Below are 16,463 nucleotides of genomic sequence, written 5' to 3' on the forward strand. Positions count from 1 at the left end.
AGGAATAATGCATATTTTTCTTTATGGTTTTTTAGGTTCCATTAGTGCCACCTTCATTAGAAAGTTCTGATGTTCAACCACATTTGACACCAACAAACATTATTATTCCTGAATTGAAAGATCGACTTATGGCTCAAGGTAACTTTCTTGGGTATAGATTTGAATTTCTAATTTTTTAAAATTACCAATTAGGCAAAACTAATATTTAAATGTTAATTTTAGACAAGGAATATAATAATGAAGTATGTCAGGTAAAATTTTTGAAAAATAAACAATTTAGGAATTAACCCATAAAACTAATTCCCGAAGTGTTCTTTATTAACAGAAAAAAATTTTTAGATTTTACATCAGGGAGCTGATAATTAATATTTTTAATTCCTTATTCTTTTGCCAGAATGTGTCAGTTCACTAATGTCTTCATTTTGGAAGTCATTCATTCTGATATTTTTGTACTGCTTTCTATAAATTCTTTTGGTTAGTGAACTTGAAAAGCTTTCAACTCTAGGAACAAAATATGTCTCTTTTTCCTTTCCATCTTATAAAAGGTAGTTGACCATTTATACACAGTCTAGAATTTATCTTTCTTTACCAAAATATATTAATTTCTACTATTCATGCTTGGTGCCCCACAAAAAAATACCTCCTTCTATACCTCATCATTGCACATAACACATTCAAATAGCATTTAAGTGCTTAGGCTAAACACTGGGAATACATATACAAGTAGAAAGAGAGTTCCTTACCTCAAGGAACTTACTTTCTTTTTCTTTTTGTTTTAGTTTTAGTTTAATTTACTTTAATTTTTTTCCCAATTACATATAAAGATATTTTTTTGAATTCCAAATTTTTCTCCCACCCTCCCTTCCCTAACCCTTCCCAAAGCCAGCAAACAATCTGATATAGGTTATTTATTACAACTATGTTAAACATATTTCCACATTAGTCATGTTGTAAGAGAAGAATCAGAACAAAAGGAAAAAAGCAAGAAAGTATAAATAACAAAAAAGCAATAATAAAAGTGAAAATAGTAAGCTTCAATCTGTATTCATACTCCATAGTTCTTTTTCTGAATGATGAGAACATTTTCCTCCATGAGTCTTTTGGTATTGTCTTGGATCACTGTATTGCTGAGAAGAGTTAAATCTATTATAGTTGATCATCACACAATGTTGTTGATACTGTGTACAGTGTTCTCTGGGTTCTGCTCATTTCACTTAGTATCAATTCATGTAAGTGTTTCCAGGTTTTTCTGAAATCCATCTGCTTATCATTTCTTATAGCACAACAGTGTTCCATTACATTCATATACCATAAGTTGTTTCACCATTCCCCAATTGATGGGCATCCCCTCAATTTCCAATTCTTTGCTACTACAAAAAAAGCAGCTATAAATATTTCTGTACATGTGGGCCCTTTTCTCTTTTTATGACTTCTTTGGGATATAGACCCAGTAGTAGTATTGCAGGGTCAGAGAAGGAGCTTACATTCTAATGGAGGAAGACAACACATAAAAGGAGGCTAAAAAGTAGGGGGAGAAACAAAGGCATGAGATCCAGAGCTTGGTAAGGGAAGTCATGAGTGCAGCCTGGTGATGAATAAGACTTGGCAGCCTGGGTGACATTTTTTAAATGGAAGTTCTGGGAAAAGCCATCTAGTTATAGGGAGATGGGGAAAGAAAAGGGAGGAGGAGGGGAACAAATATTTCTTAAGCACCTACCTGGTACTGTCCTAAGTGCTTGACAAATATTATCTCATTTTATTCTCACAACAACCCTAGGAGGTAGGGACTTTGATACTCATTTAATAGTTGAAGAATATGAAACAGAGATTAAGTGACTTGCCCAGGATCACACAGTCAGTAAGTATCTGAGGCTGGATTTGAATTTGGGTCTTCTTAACTCTAAGGCCAGCACTTTATCCTTTATCTCACATGGCTTGCTCTAAGTACCTCGGAATCACCTTCCTATACTTCCAATGTTATAAGTTCCATGGCTGGAGAGAAACTTCAGAATGAAAAAATGAGAGATGGTGAGGCATCAGAATGGTAGGAGAGGTCTGGAGCCCTACCTTTCAGTCATTTTTTAAACACTATCAGTTCATTTTGACGATGCTGAGTAGCAGTATGTAGGGGCCATTTTGGGTACCTTTTTTTTCTCCTTTCCTGAGGGATCAGCTCTTAACGTTTCCCTCCTTCCTTTCTATTGCCATAACCTTGAAGGCAGAATAACTGACCTTAGTTTTTAGACACTATGCCCACAGATCACAGCCTCTGGCAGTTCCTCCCAATCTGAGAGGTTTTGATTATAAGCTGGTGATGTGATCCATTTCTAATATCTAAGAACCAACTAAGCTAAATTCAGGGAGGGTCTTAAAATGTGATGAAATTTTTTTTTGCCTTAACTCATGAAACTATCTACTTGCTATATTATAATTTTGTAGATGTGACTTTTTAACAAAACATTTGATAAATCATCTCATGGTTTTCCCTGGAAAAGATGAGTGATGTTGACTAGATGACAGATTAGTTAGGTGCATTTTAAACTGGTTGAATGATGAGATCCAAAAAGTAGTAGGATGTCAGTTTGGAATCACATATTCATTGGAGGGATCTGTGGTTTGTTCTTTGACTTTTGATATTTTTTTTATCATAGAATTGGATAAAGGCAAATTTGAAGATGGCACAAACATGGGCAGAATAGCCCCCATGTTGAATGACATGGTTAAGAGCTAAAGAAACCTTATCAGGATAAACCAGTAATGTCAAATCCAAATAGAAACAAATTCATGCATTCCATACTTTAAAAACTTAGGCTTAGGGGGCAGCTAGGTGGCGCAGTGGATCAAGTACCGGCTCTGGATTCAGGAGGACCTGAGTTCAAATTCGGCTGTGTGACCCTGGGCAAGTCACTTAACCCTCGTTGCCCTACAAAAACAAAACAAAAACTTAGGCTTAGACTGAGAAAACCACAAATTAACCATTTCTATGTTGTATGATTATTTTGTTAAACATTTCCCAATTACATCTTTTTTTTTCTTTTTTTTCGCGGGGCAATGGGGGTTAAGTGACTTGCCCAGGGTCACACAGCCAGTAAGTGTCAAGTGTCTGAGGCCGGATTTGAACTCAGGAACTCCTGAATCCAGGGCCGGTGCTTTATCCACTGCGCCACCTAGCCGCCCCCCCAATTACATCTTAATCTGGTTCAGGCTATACTCTTAGGGCTATGAGTTTGACAACTCTGTGCTAGATCATTGAACCAAATTTAATAAGGTGAATTCTAATACAGATAAAATTTTACTCATGTTCAAAATTTTAACTTCATTAGTATCAAATGAGATAGGGCTATATTGCAGTTCATTCAGAAAAGACTTTGGGGATTTAGTGGACATATACCTCTATGTAATAATACTGCCTTCTAGGGTAGAGGCTGCCTTTAGCCTTCCTTTGTATCCCTAGTGCTTAACTCAGTGCTTGGCACATAATGAGAACTTAGTAAATGTTTATCAGTTGACTGATGTAAATTGGTAGTATAAAATAGCAAGCAAAAAAGAATATATATTTTTTTGCTATATTAAAAGAGTAATAATTTTCAAGACCAAGCAAATGATAGGCCTCTACATGGTAAATCCACATCTGGAATATTATAGTCAATTCCCCACATTTTCAGGTTCCACATTTTGCAACTATTATGATAACTGAGAGAGTACCATGGGGAGGGAAACTAGGATGTCTAAAAACCTCCAGATTATGTTTTATGAATATCAGTTGAAGGTACTGAGAATGTTAAGACAGGAGAAGACATAGTGGGAATGAGTCAGTGAACATGTTAGCTGTTCTCAGGTATATGAAAGACAAGGTGTATGGAAACAGTTTTATTCTGTTTGACCCCAGAGAGCATAGTTGTGAGTTGTGCAAGTTGTAAAGAGACAAATTTAGAGTCAATATAAGGAAAAAACTTCCTAACAATTAAAGTTACCCAAAAGGGGAGTGGACTTCCCCAGGAAGTAGTAAGTTTCCAGTTTTTAGGAGCCTTCAAGGAAAGGCATGTTGTAGAAGAGATTCAGACTAATACTGTCCCTTCCAACTTTGAGATTCTTTGATAGTACTCACATTTAAGAAATCATTGTTTTGGGGGCAGCTAGGTGGCGCAGTGGATAAAGCACCGGCCCTGGAGTCAGGAGTACCTGGGTTCGGATCCGGCCTCAGACACTTAACACTTACTGGCTGTGTGACCCTGGGCAAGTCACTTGACCCCAATTGCCTCACTAAAAAAAAAAAAAGAAATCATTGTTTTTGTTTTTTTTTAAGTTTTGACATCTCATTCTTGGAAATACCCTCCAATTCTATTCTCATTGAAATATATTTTCTAATGTATTTTTATGATCCCAATTCTTTGTTTTATAAGTTTTACATTGGGTTTTAGCCAAAAGCAATAAATCTCTGATTTGAAAAATTTGCACTAATGTAAAATGGATTTAAAAAAAAAAACACGAGAAAAGAAAAGAAAACTGCCTAAAAGGATAACACAATGTAAAAAAATAACTTAAAAAGGAAATGGTTTAGTTATTTTTAATTCTTCATGAATTTTCATTGTAGTCTTGACTTTAAATGTAGTAATAAATTTCCCATTTTCAATTGTATTGATTTGATAAATGTACCTATCAATACAATTATAATTACTTGTGTTTTATAAAAATAGCACATGCAAAAAAGCCAAATATGTAGAGAAGGGAGTGGAATTAGTACAATAATTGCAGGAATATAGCATCTTAAAAGCTCATTGTTTCATGCAATGGTTCTTTTGTTATGTGTACTACTTTAGAGTTTGTATAGATTCAACAGTTAGACAAGATGAACTGTTAATAACCTTTTTTTGGTTACATGGACCTCTTTAGCAGTCTGGCCAAATTAAGTTAACAAGCATTTATTAAGTGTTTATTATGTGCCAGGCAGAATGCTAAGTGCTAGTTAAATCTCTGAACCCCTTCTTAGAATAATATTTTTAAATTTTAAAATAAAATATAGAGGATTGCAAAGGAAACTAATTATATTGAAATCCAGTTATCAGAGTATTTTAAAAAATCAGGTTAACACTCAATGATCAATTATCTCAGGTTTTAAACCTGACCAAACAACCATAACACGTTCTCCTTTTTTTCAAACCAAAAACCCCCCAATTCCTTGCATGTTGATACAAATGTCCTAAAAAGTTGTAATAAATTACTATTTTGAATTTATTTGCTGGCATATTCTCAAAATATAGGCAAAGATAATTTTTTTTTTCTTACAAATGAGATTTGGTAAAACTTCTGACCTTTCTAATTAACAATAGCTTTTTATCCTTGTTAGTTGATATGTATTTTTAACTGAGAAATAAATCATTTTGCCATTTTTCATGATGGCTAGAATCCTTTATTCCAATTTAGAAACTGAAAACCAAACCAAAGTATACATAGCTAACAATAACTTCTAGCTAGCTCCCACATAAGACTAATTTTTAAGGAAATAATATGTTAATAATACAAGATAGTTTATCAATTTCCTATTATATTTGGGACCCTTTAGTATTGTCAAACCTTCAATTGTAGTACCTATCATCTTGTCTCTACTTTCAAATTATCCGCCCCCCCTCCAAGGGCATTTCATGCATATATTTAGAGCTAGAAAAGATCAACTCCTTCATTTAACAATGAAGAAACCAAGACCCAAAGAGTTTAAGTTACTTATACATTGTCACATAGGTAATAAGTTACAGGCAAGATTTGATTCCATGCCCCTCAACTTTAAAGCCAGAATTCTTTTCAATATACTAACCTGCATAATCAGTAAATATTTTAATTTTTTCATGGGAATACAGTTTTCTGTTTCACTGAAATTTCTTGAATTGTATTTTAACTTTAAAAAATATTCTGAATATTAAATTTTTCTCCCAGACATATCAGCTTACTGTGGGAAAGAGCTTTCTTCAGAATACACATAACAGATTATGTATACTACGTTTTCTGCCTCTAAGATGGCTTCATTTTACTACCTTGGATAAATCAGTTCAGTTTCCTTTTTTTTGGAAATGTGAATAAATAGCTTGTTACTCTCCTACTTCATAAGGAAATTATACAGATTAAGAAATAATAGAAAACATTATAATTAGTTATATGTTATAAAAATGGTCACTACAATTACTAATAGTAGATAGCATTATATAACTTTAAGGTTTCTAGAGCACTTTACAAATACTATCTCGGTGTATCATTACAACAACTCTGTAAGGTTGGTGTCCTTATTATCTCTGTTTTGTAGATGAGGAAACTGAAGCAGAGAGAGGTTAAGTAACTTCCCCAGAGTCACACAGTTCATATTTTAGGTATGATTTGAACTTGAGGGCTTTCTGACACCAAATCCAGCATTCTATTCACTGTGCCACCTAGTAGCCTCTAAAAATGAGAAATGTTTTAAATGATCATAAGCAAAAATTAAATTTAACATCATTTTTGTCTTCTTTTTGTGATAGGTCAGAGTGACATCACTACAACATCACCTTCAAGTCATCAAGATTCTCCCCTTTCAGCTCCTTTGTCAAAACTTTGTATTGTAACGCCTCCTCTTCTTTCAGCAATGTGCAGCCTTTTGGACAACTTACTGATAGTTGTTCCAAAGAATACTATAACTGCATTCCATAAAACCAACATCCTAAAGGCTTTCTGTGGGTATGAGATTAGAATTATATTAGCCTAATGGATATGTTTGCTTGTATAAAGGAGCTAAAGTAATATTTGCTTTACTCATGCTTCTATTCCAGGACTCATTTGAAATTGTTAACTAATTTTCAGAGAATTTTTCATCAGCTTTAGTCAAGTTAACAAGTCTATGTACACTTAAGTGCCTACTTAAAACAGAAGTTGGGCCTCCTAATTGAAGTTATACCTCATCAGAAAAGCTCTTCATTCAATTTATGTATTCAGAAATAAAAACAGAATTCCATAGTCACAGTTAAAGAAGGGATTTAGATAACAGTTGTTGAGTAACAGTTCTTGTTTCCCCAAACAAACAGTAGTAACAACTTGGAGAATCATTCCCTAATCTGGTCAAAGCATGGGGAAAGGGGCTATTGTTCTTAAATGGATTAATAGTTGCCTTATTTTGTTAGTCTTCATGGATTTATATGATGCCTAGTCTTAAGTATGTTTTCTGTATATGCTGGGTTTTTGTTGTTGTTTTCTTCATCTGTAAACTTCTAAATAATAGGTCATTCTCATTTCTTCATGGTGCCTATTTTGCTACTGAAGTAATGTTGACAGTGGGCTAGTTGACCAAATGATTTATCAGACATTTAGAAATCCTTGTAGACACCTGAAAATGACTTTTGATGCACATTCATGTTGAGAAAGAGATGAGTTGAGTTTGTAGTTAAGTCAAAAGGTCATTAGAGTCTATAGTAGAATGTAGTTCCCATGTTGCTTTGTTTTTTCTGGAAGTCTTGCAAATGTTTAGGGAATATTTTCTTCCATGTTCTTTATAAGCTGTATCTTTTTTTCCTGCTTTTATCTTTCTCATCTAAATATCCTAATTAGTTTAATACCTTTCTTAGGTGATTTGACTTAGCCCCTACTTTTTTTAGAGTTTGCCTTTTTGAAAAAATAGATTCTTGTTGTATCACTTGGATGTCCCATACGAATCTCAAACTCATTAGTTCTAAAACAGAACTCATCATCTTTACCTTTAAATACACCTATTCTTGTAATTTCCTTATTTCTGGCAGTGTCACCACCATTCTTCCCATCATCCAGGTTTGCAAGCTGAGTCATCTCAGCTCTTCACTTTTACCACCCTGATAGCTAATCAGTTGCCAAAAAGTGTCAGTTCTAGACAGGAAAATATCTCTTAATCAGGTACTTTATGCTAGATATTGTTCCCTGGAGATTTAAATACAAGCAAACAAGACTGCTACTACCTTCAGGGAGCTTATATTCTGATGGAGAAAGATAGTACTAATAAGGAGAGCTGAATAAAGAGGAGAGCTACTCTCATGCTACTCAGGCTCCCTCTTATTTCCTCATGCCTCTTATTCCTGCCTCTCAGAACTTTTTGTTCCCTGTGAGGCACAACTCATACCACATTCTTTAAGAGGATCCTAATCACATCCTGATTTCTCCTATTTTCAGTTCCGTCTTATACTACTGAATATTTATTTTGTATGTAGCCTATATTTAGTTATCTGTGAATGTTATACCATCCAGTATGTCATACTTCTTTTTGTATTCTCAGTTTCTCTTACAGTGCCTGTCAGATAGTAGTAAATGCTGATCGATTGATCTGATCTGTGAGATTCCTATTTTAGCAGCCACAAAATTGTCTCTTTTCTTTCTCTCTTTTCCTTCTTGCATGGGGATAGGTTTCTGCCTGCCTTTAATGTTTTCTTTTTTGTTGTTGTTTTTTTTTTTAGTGAGGCAATTGGGGTTAAGTGACTTGCCCAGGGTCACACAGCTAGTAAGTGTCAAGTGTCTGAGGTCGGATTTGAACTCAGGTACTCCTGATTCCAGGGCCGGTGCTCCATCCACTGTGCCACCTAGCTGCCCCCTTTAATGTTTTCTTAAGAGAGAGAGGATTTTTCTGGACTACTTTGCCTTATATATTCATGTCATGGTTTCTTTCCCTAGTATTTGTATAATCCCCTTTGAAATTGTACAGGTGCTAATTTTCTCTCTTTTGTAAGTTTATGTTTTCCTTGAAAAGTTTAATACTAATTTTTGTTTGTTTTCCTTTGCACTTTTAAATTGTGAATTATTGATATTTGATATTTTGCAAAAACTGCACAAAATATCTAAATTGTTTTTCTTTTTTCTGTTACATTTAGTGCTTTAAATGTTACTTTGTTGGAGAAATGCATTCAAGAGCTCAGCATTCCCTTGTCTTACTCAACTCCTGCTGAACATGCTAAAGCTCAGGTTAGTCGTCTTATGCTTACTTTATTTTTTAAAATTAAGTATCATGGGCAGCTAGGTGGCACAGTAGATAAAGCACCGTTCCTGAGTTCAAATCCAGCCTCAGACACTTGACACTTACTAGCTGTGTGACCCTGGGCAAATCACTTAACCCCCATTGCCCCGCAAAAAAAAAAAAAAAGAAAGAAAGAAAAATTAAAAAAAAATTAAGTATCACAAATCGTTACTACTGAGAATATGCTAACTTCATGGTTTGGGGGTTGGTAACAATGTTTCTCATGTGGAACTTAGGAAAATCTTCATGGAATTTTAGAATTGGAAAGTTTTAGCTTAAATATGAGGCAGCAACGTTATTATAATGAAAACAGTAATGGAATAGTGCAGTAGAAATGGCAGTAGTTTCCTTTGCCCAGTTAGAAATTAAATATACATGACCTAAGAAGACAAGAGTGGTCCTTGTAAGCTGGGCTAGTTTTTCTCTAAGAAGGCAATGAAACAGTCCTCAGTATTTAATTGATCAGGTTACTAAGGCTCAAACCATTGACCTAGTTTCTTAGTGTGCTAAGGCATAAAAGGCTAAGACTCCAGTAGACAGGGCTCCTTGGACTTGGTGGACTTTCCACTGTGGTATGAGTCAATATGTATTTTCTGTTCAGTTGCCCGTTGCAGCAAATGGGAAAATGAGAGGAGCTTTTTGGACTGAACCAATGCTAAATCTTTTCTTAGTACCCTTTTTATGCCATTGTTGAGAAAAACTTTCTTTTCTTAAAAGTGATATGTAGGGGCAGCTAGGTGGTGCAGTGGATAAAGCACCAGCCCTGGATTCAGGCGTAACTGAGTTCAAATCCGGCCTCAGACACTTGACACTTACTAGCTGTGTGACCTTGGACAAGTCACTTAACCCTCATTGCCCCACCAAAAACAAAACAAGGGGCAGCTAGGTGGCACAGTGTATAAAGTACTGGCCCTGGATTCAGGAGTACCTGAGTTCAAATCTGCTCTCAGACACTTTACACTTACTAGCTGTGTGACCCTGGGCAAGTCACTTAACCCCCATGGCCCTGCCAAAAAAAAAAAAGATATCAAAAACAAAACAAAACAAAAAGTGATATGTATACAAGAATCTCATTTTGTCCTAATCCTGCTCTTGGACAGCCAGGCTGTCCTGAGTCAGACCTGACAAAGAATAACTAATATAGAGAGATGGATTGTAGTCTAGCTCTACCTACCAGTATATGATCTCAAGGCAAAGTCACCTAACCTCTTTAGAACACTGTTTCCTCATCTAAAAATAAGTTATTTGGACTGTCATCTCTGTAGCTTTTATGTACATTTTCATGTAGATAGAGGTCATTAAAATTTTGACTCATTGAATTATGTTCATTTTTAAAAGTTAATAGGTGCAAGCTTTTAAATGGTTTTAAAAATCATTGTACTTTAATTTTTTTTCTGTGTGTGTGTGTTCTTTAAATTTCTAAAGTTAATATCTGCAAGTAAGTTAAATTATAGTTTTTAATCCTTTCAAAACTAGAAGTTTGATCCTGGGGCCTCACTACCCTGATAACTATGTGTCTTACTTGAACCGCTATTTCAGTCAGGCCGTACTCATGCGTTCTTTTACTTCCTATTCCCTGGATGTCTCAACAACCTGCACATATCTTAGTTCCTCCCAGCCCTCCAACTCCCTGCCACCTAGAAAAATGTCTGTCTTTTGTATTTGTATCCATAGCCCTCAGCTGTACATTGATCAGTGCTTAATAATTTTTGTATTCAATCATTCAATTACTTTTTAATAAGCATTTATTTCATAAATGGCCCCAGATAACCCAATAAGAAAAGCCATAAAAATGAGGGCTTTTCTACTCTTTTACAACTTACAGCAAGTAAGTTTAATACAGTTTAGTTTAATATAGTTTGCTTGTCTTTTTTCCCACTGACCTACTGAGTATTAGGTGTATCATATCCAGGCTAATAAAAGTTATTATGTACCTACTAGGCTCCAGATTTAAAAAAAAAAAAAAGATGAAAAAAACCCAAGAATGTTTCTAAAAGTTTTAACCATAGTTGTTACTATTATCATTTGTGCTACTAATACTCTCTCTGACATCATCTAAAATGAACATTATAATGCTGAATTAAAGACCCTTGAAGCATAATACATTGGCTTACAGTATTGGAGGTGCTGGTGAATATGTTTAGTAGCTAATAAATTATTCAAACTTATTCCAAAGCTGCTTTAATTATATACAAAAAATATGTAACTTCAAAAGAGCAATAAGTATGATATGGTAAATGGTTTTATATATATAAATTCCATTTTATAATTTCACTGAGTTACTTCAAAAAGGATTATAAAAATTAAGCAAAACAGCTCTGCTTATATCAAATTTTAATACTTAGTGGACAAAAATAATATTTTGAAATATTATTAGAATGACCTTAATGGCAACATTAATACTATCTACTGTTATTTTACTTGGGATAACATCAAGTATAATTATCAATTTTTGGTGCCAAGCTTCATTATCATTTTTAATGAAAATCTTTATAATTCACAAATAGTTACATTGTGGAATCAATATCCTGATCTAAAAGGCACTCAGAGGACATAACATCTATGAATAGCTATAATTTGGGGATGGAGAAGCACGGTTAAAGTGGGGGTAGGGAACACAAAATATTCTTCAAAGTAGATAGCTAAAATTAAACCAATCTGAAGTAATGACTTAGCTATTGCTACTAATTTAAGATAAATGTGTTATGTTTTTATGCCTGTAACTCTTCCATCACTGTAATATTTTCTTATTTAAAATACCCAGTATATGCATGTCTGATATATTACTTTGTGCTTATTAGAATGAGTAAGTGTTGATTGGGAAAGGAAAGTAATAAAAAATTATCTTGTTGGTGTTGCTTTGAACAGGAAATAACAATGTAGTGATTCTTTATTTATAGGTAATAGGAAATTAGATAATCTATACAAGCACATTTTCCAACTAACTGAAGCTTCTACCTTCAAGCCCAAAGCTTTTAAAAAGAATTTAGCTTTCTTATGGCAATCTTGTAAAAATATGCTTAAGAAGTCATAGAAGTATTAATAAAACATTATTAAAATAATGTAATCTTTTTTTTTTTTTTTGTGGGGCAGTGAGTGTTAAGTGTATTGCCCAGGGTCACACAGCTACTAAGTGTCAAGTGTCTGAGGCCGGATTTGAAGTCAGGTCCTCCTGAATACAGGGCCAGTGGTTTATCCACTGTACCACCTAGCTGCCCCCTATATAATCTTTTCTTCATAATTAAGGGTCATCATTTTGAACTTCAGTTATTATACCATTATACACATCAACAAGAATGGAACTTTTTTGCATATATCTTAGAGAATTTCATCAATTGCTATAGCCAGAATGAATACTCTGGTGGCCAAAACACTGGCCACCCAAAACTTAGCTAGACCAGTCTTCAAATGAGACCCAAAGCAAAATCTTTATTTCTAGGTAGGAGTATCCACCAAACCTTGTGCTCCTTTGATAGAGCTTGTAGAAATGAAAGTACAAGGCTATAGAAAGAGTGTTGTATTTGGAGTCAAAGGACCTGGGTTCAAATCTACTTATTGCTCTGTGGATTCTGGTAAGTTATTTAACCCTTTTTGGTCTCAGATTCCCTATCTACAAAATGAGGAAGCTGGGGCAGATGACAGCTCTTAATTTGTGTATCAGAGGAGAACTTTGCTGAAGGACATTATGATACATATAGAGTGAGAGCCTCATAGCTTATTGATCTTTATGTATATATGAGGTTGTTTGTCCCTGCAGGAAATGACGTTTAATCTTGTCCTTCTATAATTTGTAATAATTTTAGAATCTTAGTTGTGGAAGGGACAACTGTCTGCTGACTCTCAGTGCAGTACCCTTTCTAATCTTGATACATTTTTATGTTTATTGTTTGTAGGTTTCTTTTTTTTAAAGTTCTTCTGTATAATTCATCTATTGCCTTATGTAGTTGTTTGGTCAAGTATTTGAGTGTTATTCAGTGCTCTTTCTAAGAAGTAAAAGTTTTGAATTTTGTGAAAACAATTTTTCCTGAGGTACTTTTTTCACTACCATGTTTATATTTGTGTCATAGGTGGTTGAGGTTGTTAGAAATCTTAACTTTGGATAAGTATTACTTATTTCAACATTTCAGCAATCTTTTATTTTATTAGCATGGATGCTCCTTTCTCAGCATAGCTCACAAGACCCTTCCTCTACAGTTTAGTAGTGATTTTCATGAGTTTCACCAACTTTAAAAGTTCAACATCTGATGGGCAATTTTCTGGTGGTGAACCTCTGTCCAAACTTAGCTGGACTCATCCTAGGACATTGTACATCTAGTCCACTGTTGGGCCTGTCCCCAAAGCCTTTCTAGTTTAATAGGACACATCCTAGTTTGTGGTTCATATGTAACTTTGAACCTAGAACCAGCATTACAATAACAACCCACATAGCACAATGAGGCTTGAGAATATGAATTTTATGAAATATAAATGGAAGATGTAAATGTTAAATAAATTCATGAGGAAGGAAAAGCAAACTATAAAGTTTATGAATTGCTATACCTTATAGTAAGCCAAACTGTGATGATGTCATAAAAATGTCATTCATGTAATTTATGGTACTGGAAGAATGTGAACTCATTAATTGATAATGTTAGTAGATTAAAATTTCTCCAGAAGAGTCTACAGTACTCTATCCTAGAGCCCTAGTTCCTATTTTGCTCATGTGCTGATATCTCATAAGTGTCTATATACACACATGTGTTTTAATTAAACTGTAGCATTGAAAACAGACTTGAGTACTTGTTGTCACAAATAAATTTACCATTATATTAATATTGCTATTATTGTTATCATAGCAATGTGTCAAGTCTACAATGTTCCAGCCTTCCATATACTTAGACTTGATGATTGCTTGGGTTCCTTTACTTTTGTAATTTAGGAAAATTTCATTTATTCTCACTTTATGGTCTTACCTAGGGGAGAAAAAAAAAACCACTACAGTTTTCATTGAAATGCGTTTTAAAGTGCATTACTTTGGGGAGGAACATTGGGATTTGAATCAGTGTACCTAGGTTTGAATTCTGGCTTTCTTACTGTGTATCTGACAAGTCACTTAGCTAATCTTAGTCCCAGTTTCCTCAACTGTAAAAAAGACAGAGTTGAGATAGATAATCTCTTATGTCCTTTCCAACTCAATCCTATGATTGATTTTGTTTCTTGCTTATTTCATTCAACAGGTTTCATTCCTACTGGAGTATTTGTGTTCTCTGTCTAGACTTCTGATGTCATGTTTATTGATAGATCCCAGTCCTGTGAACCAGGATGAGCTACTAAAACCTCTGCTAGAAAAAATCTTCACAGTTCTTACCATGTGCACTAAAGACAACATTGGTAATGTATCATTTTTTGTTTTTTAGTCTAGAGAGATGGTAGGATTGATCCAGAAAAATTAACTCAGATTTGCTGTGTACTGTATAGTTCTCCATAGATTTATTTATTTAATTTGTTCCTTGCTAATGTTTAGAAAATCTTTTAACTTGCTTAGTTGTCTTGATGAATTTAAGTGGATCTAGGAAAGTGAGTTCAAGGAAAGTCAATGTAATTTTATAGTTGAAGAAGGGAAGTAAATGTACATGGTGTCAGTAGGAACAAGTAACCTTAGGTGCTGTTGACTTCTAAAGTGTACTGTGATTTCTGTAGTCCTAAGAATGTGTTTTCTCAGTTAGGGTTTGGGAATATCACTAGCTAACGGAACTTTGGATACACTGGAGACAGGTAATCTAGTTGAAGTTGTTCATGACACTTCATCAGCAACATCCAGGTTCTTCGAAATTAGAGAAGGCATGATTTAAAAAAAAACAAAATTAAACATTATGCTAAATAACAAATAAAATATATATTTATTAGATGAAGCTAATTGGTTGTAATGGTATACATGTAAAGCTTTGTACTGATTCTCTGTGTTTCTTTGAAATTTATATGCATGCTCAATTTTAAAGGGAGTCTTTTGGGGAAGAGAGAGGCAGAGTGACTGTATTGGGAGATAAAAAGAAGCCTTTGAGTCAGGAAGATCTAGGACACATGCTGGCTCTGTGATCCTGGGCAAAGCATATAATCTCTCAGTGCCCCAGGAAACTCTGGAAGACCATAAATTGTAGAAGAGTAGCTGATCATCACTGGGAGAGGGAATTTTCTTACCTGGAATTTCATATGCCAGTGAAATCCCACATCTGGGTGGGATCAAAAATAAACTTAAAAGTAAATAGAAAGGGGGCAGCTAGGTGGCGCAGTGGATAGAGCACTGGCCCTGCGTTCAGGAGGACCCGAGTTCAAACCCGACCTCAGACATTTAACAATTACTAGCTGTGTGACCCTGGGCAAGTCACTTAACTCCAACTGCCTCACCAAAACAAAACAAAACAAAACAAAACAAAACAAAACAAAAAAGTAAATAAAAAGATTTGGAGAAAGACAGTTAAAGGACATAATTTTCTCTTCTTTTTACCAGGGGTATAACCCTTGCTAGTTATGGAGCAAGGTACCACTCAGCCAGATTCTGCATACTTTAATAAAGTCCCTTCCCAATTTTCTGATCAGAACTAAGGATTACTGCCCCCACAACCCAAAATTAGGACTAGAAGGACCTGAGGGTAAGGAAGGAGCCAGGTCTCTTCAGAGTAACCCTTGTTGTTTCTCATCTTCAGCCGATTTGACCTGTCTTCATGTTTTTCAGAAGATTTTTCAGTACTTTAACACAAGCACATCAAATAACTAAGGCAGATCTTTGTAACATATTGTACAGAGGTAGTTCTTAATTGGCGTTTAATTTTAGCTCGGTACTCCTTTTTTCTCTTATAGCTAAGGGGTATTTATCTTTATATTTGCATGGTGATCATTATTTTCACTAACCTATGTCTAGCAACAGTTTAGTTATTAATTTTAAAAGAGCTTTGAAAATTCCTGAACAAAAGTATTTTTTTTTCCATTTTCAAAGCAGAAATACAAAAGAAAAGCTAATTGAAATGCATTTGGAACCTAGCTGCTTTACATTTTTCTGCAGTTGACAAGTGCATAACCTTTTATTTAAAATTTAATGAGGCTTTTGTGGTCATGTGGCATATTCAGAACACTGCTTGATTGAAATCTCTGATATTGATTTTACAGATACTGAATTACGATGTTCCTTTTATCAGTCATGGACTGACATATTTAACCTCCTGGCTGCATTACTGAGGAAAACTAGTCAGACATCCCTTCCATCTGTAACAGAAGCTCTGGCAAAGGATTGGCCAGCTATCATTGGTAACCCCAACTTTTAAATGATTTGGTACTTTCCTGCTAACAATAGATAAGGATAGTTTTTATTGAGTAGCTGGGAGGAAGTAATCCACAATCAAACAGTGTGTGTTTGTGTGTGTGTGTGTGTGTGTGTCTGTATATATATCTATTGAGAGATCACAATAGGCATTTAAATTTCTATTATGGGTATAAA

General features: G+C 34.6%; 1 protein-coding gene across 1 annotated transcript in view; it reads left to right on the forward strand.

Annotated features, from left to right (window-relative positions):
- RTTN (rotatin) overlaps positions 1 to 16,463 on the forward strand; it is a 251,719-nt gene that overhangs the window by 194,702 nt on the left and 40,554 nt on the right. Inside the window, 5 exon segments of the mRNA XM_043993343.1 lie at positions 36 to 138; positions 6,507 to 6,702; positions 8,850 to 8,940; positions 14,209 to 14,362; positions 16,136 to 16,273. Of these exon segments, the coding sequence (XP_043849278.1) occupies positions 36 to 138; positions 6,507 to 6,702; positions 8,850 to 8,940; positions 14,209 to 14,362; positions 16,136 to 16,273 (682 nt within the window).

This window comes from Dromiciops gliroides, chromosome 1 (genome assembly GCF_019393635.1).
Source record: "Dromiciops gliroides isolate mDroGli1 chromosome 1, mDroGli1.pri, whole genome shotgun sequence".
In the NCBI taxonomy this organism is placed as follows: domain Eukaryota; kingdom Metazoa; phylum Chordata; class Mammalia; order Microbiotheria; family Microbiotheriidae; genus Dromiciops; species Dromiciops gliroides.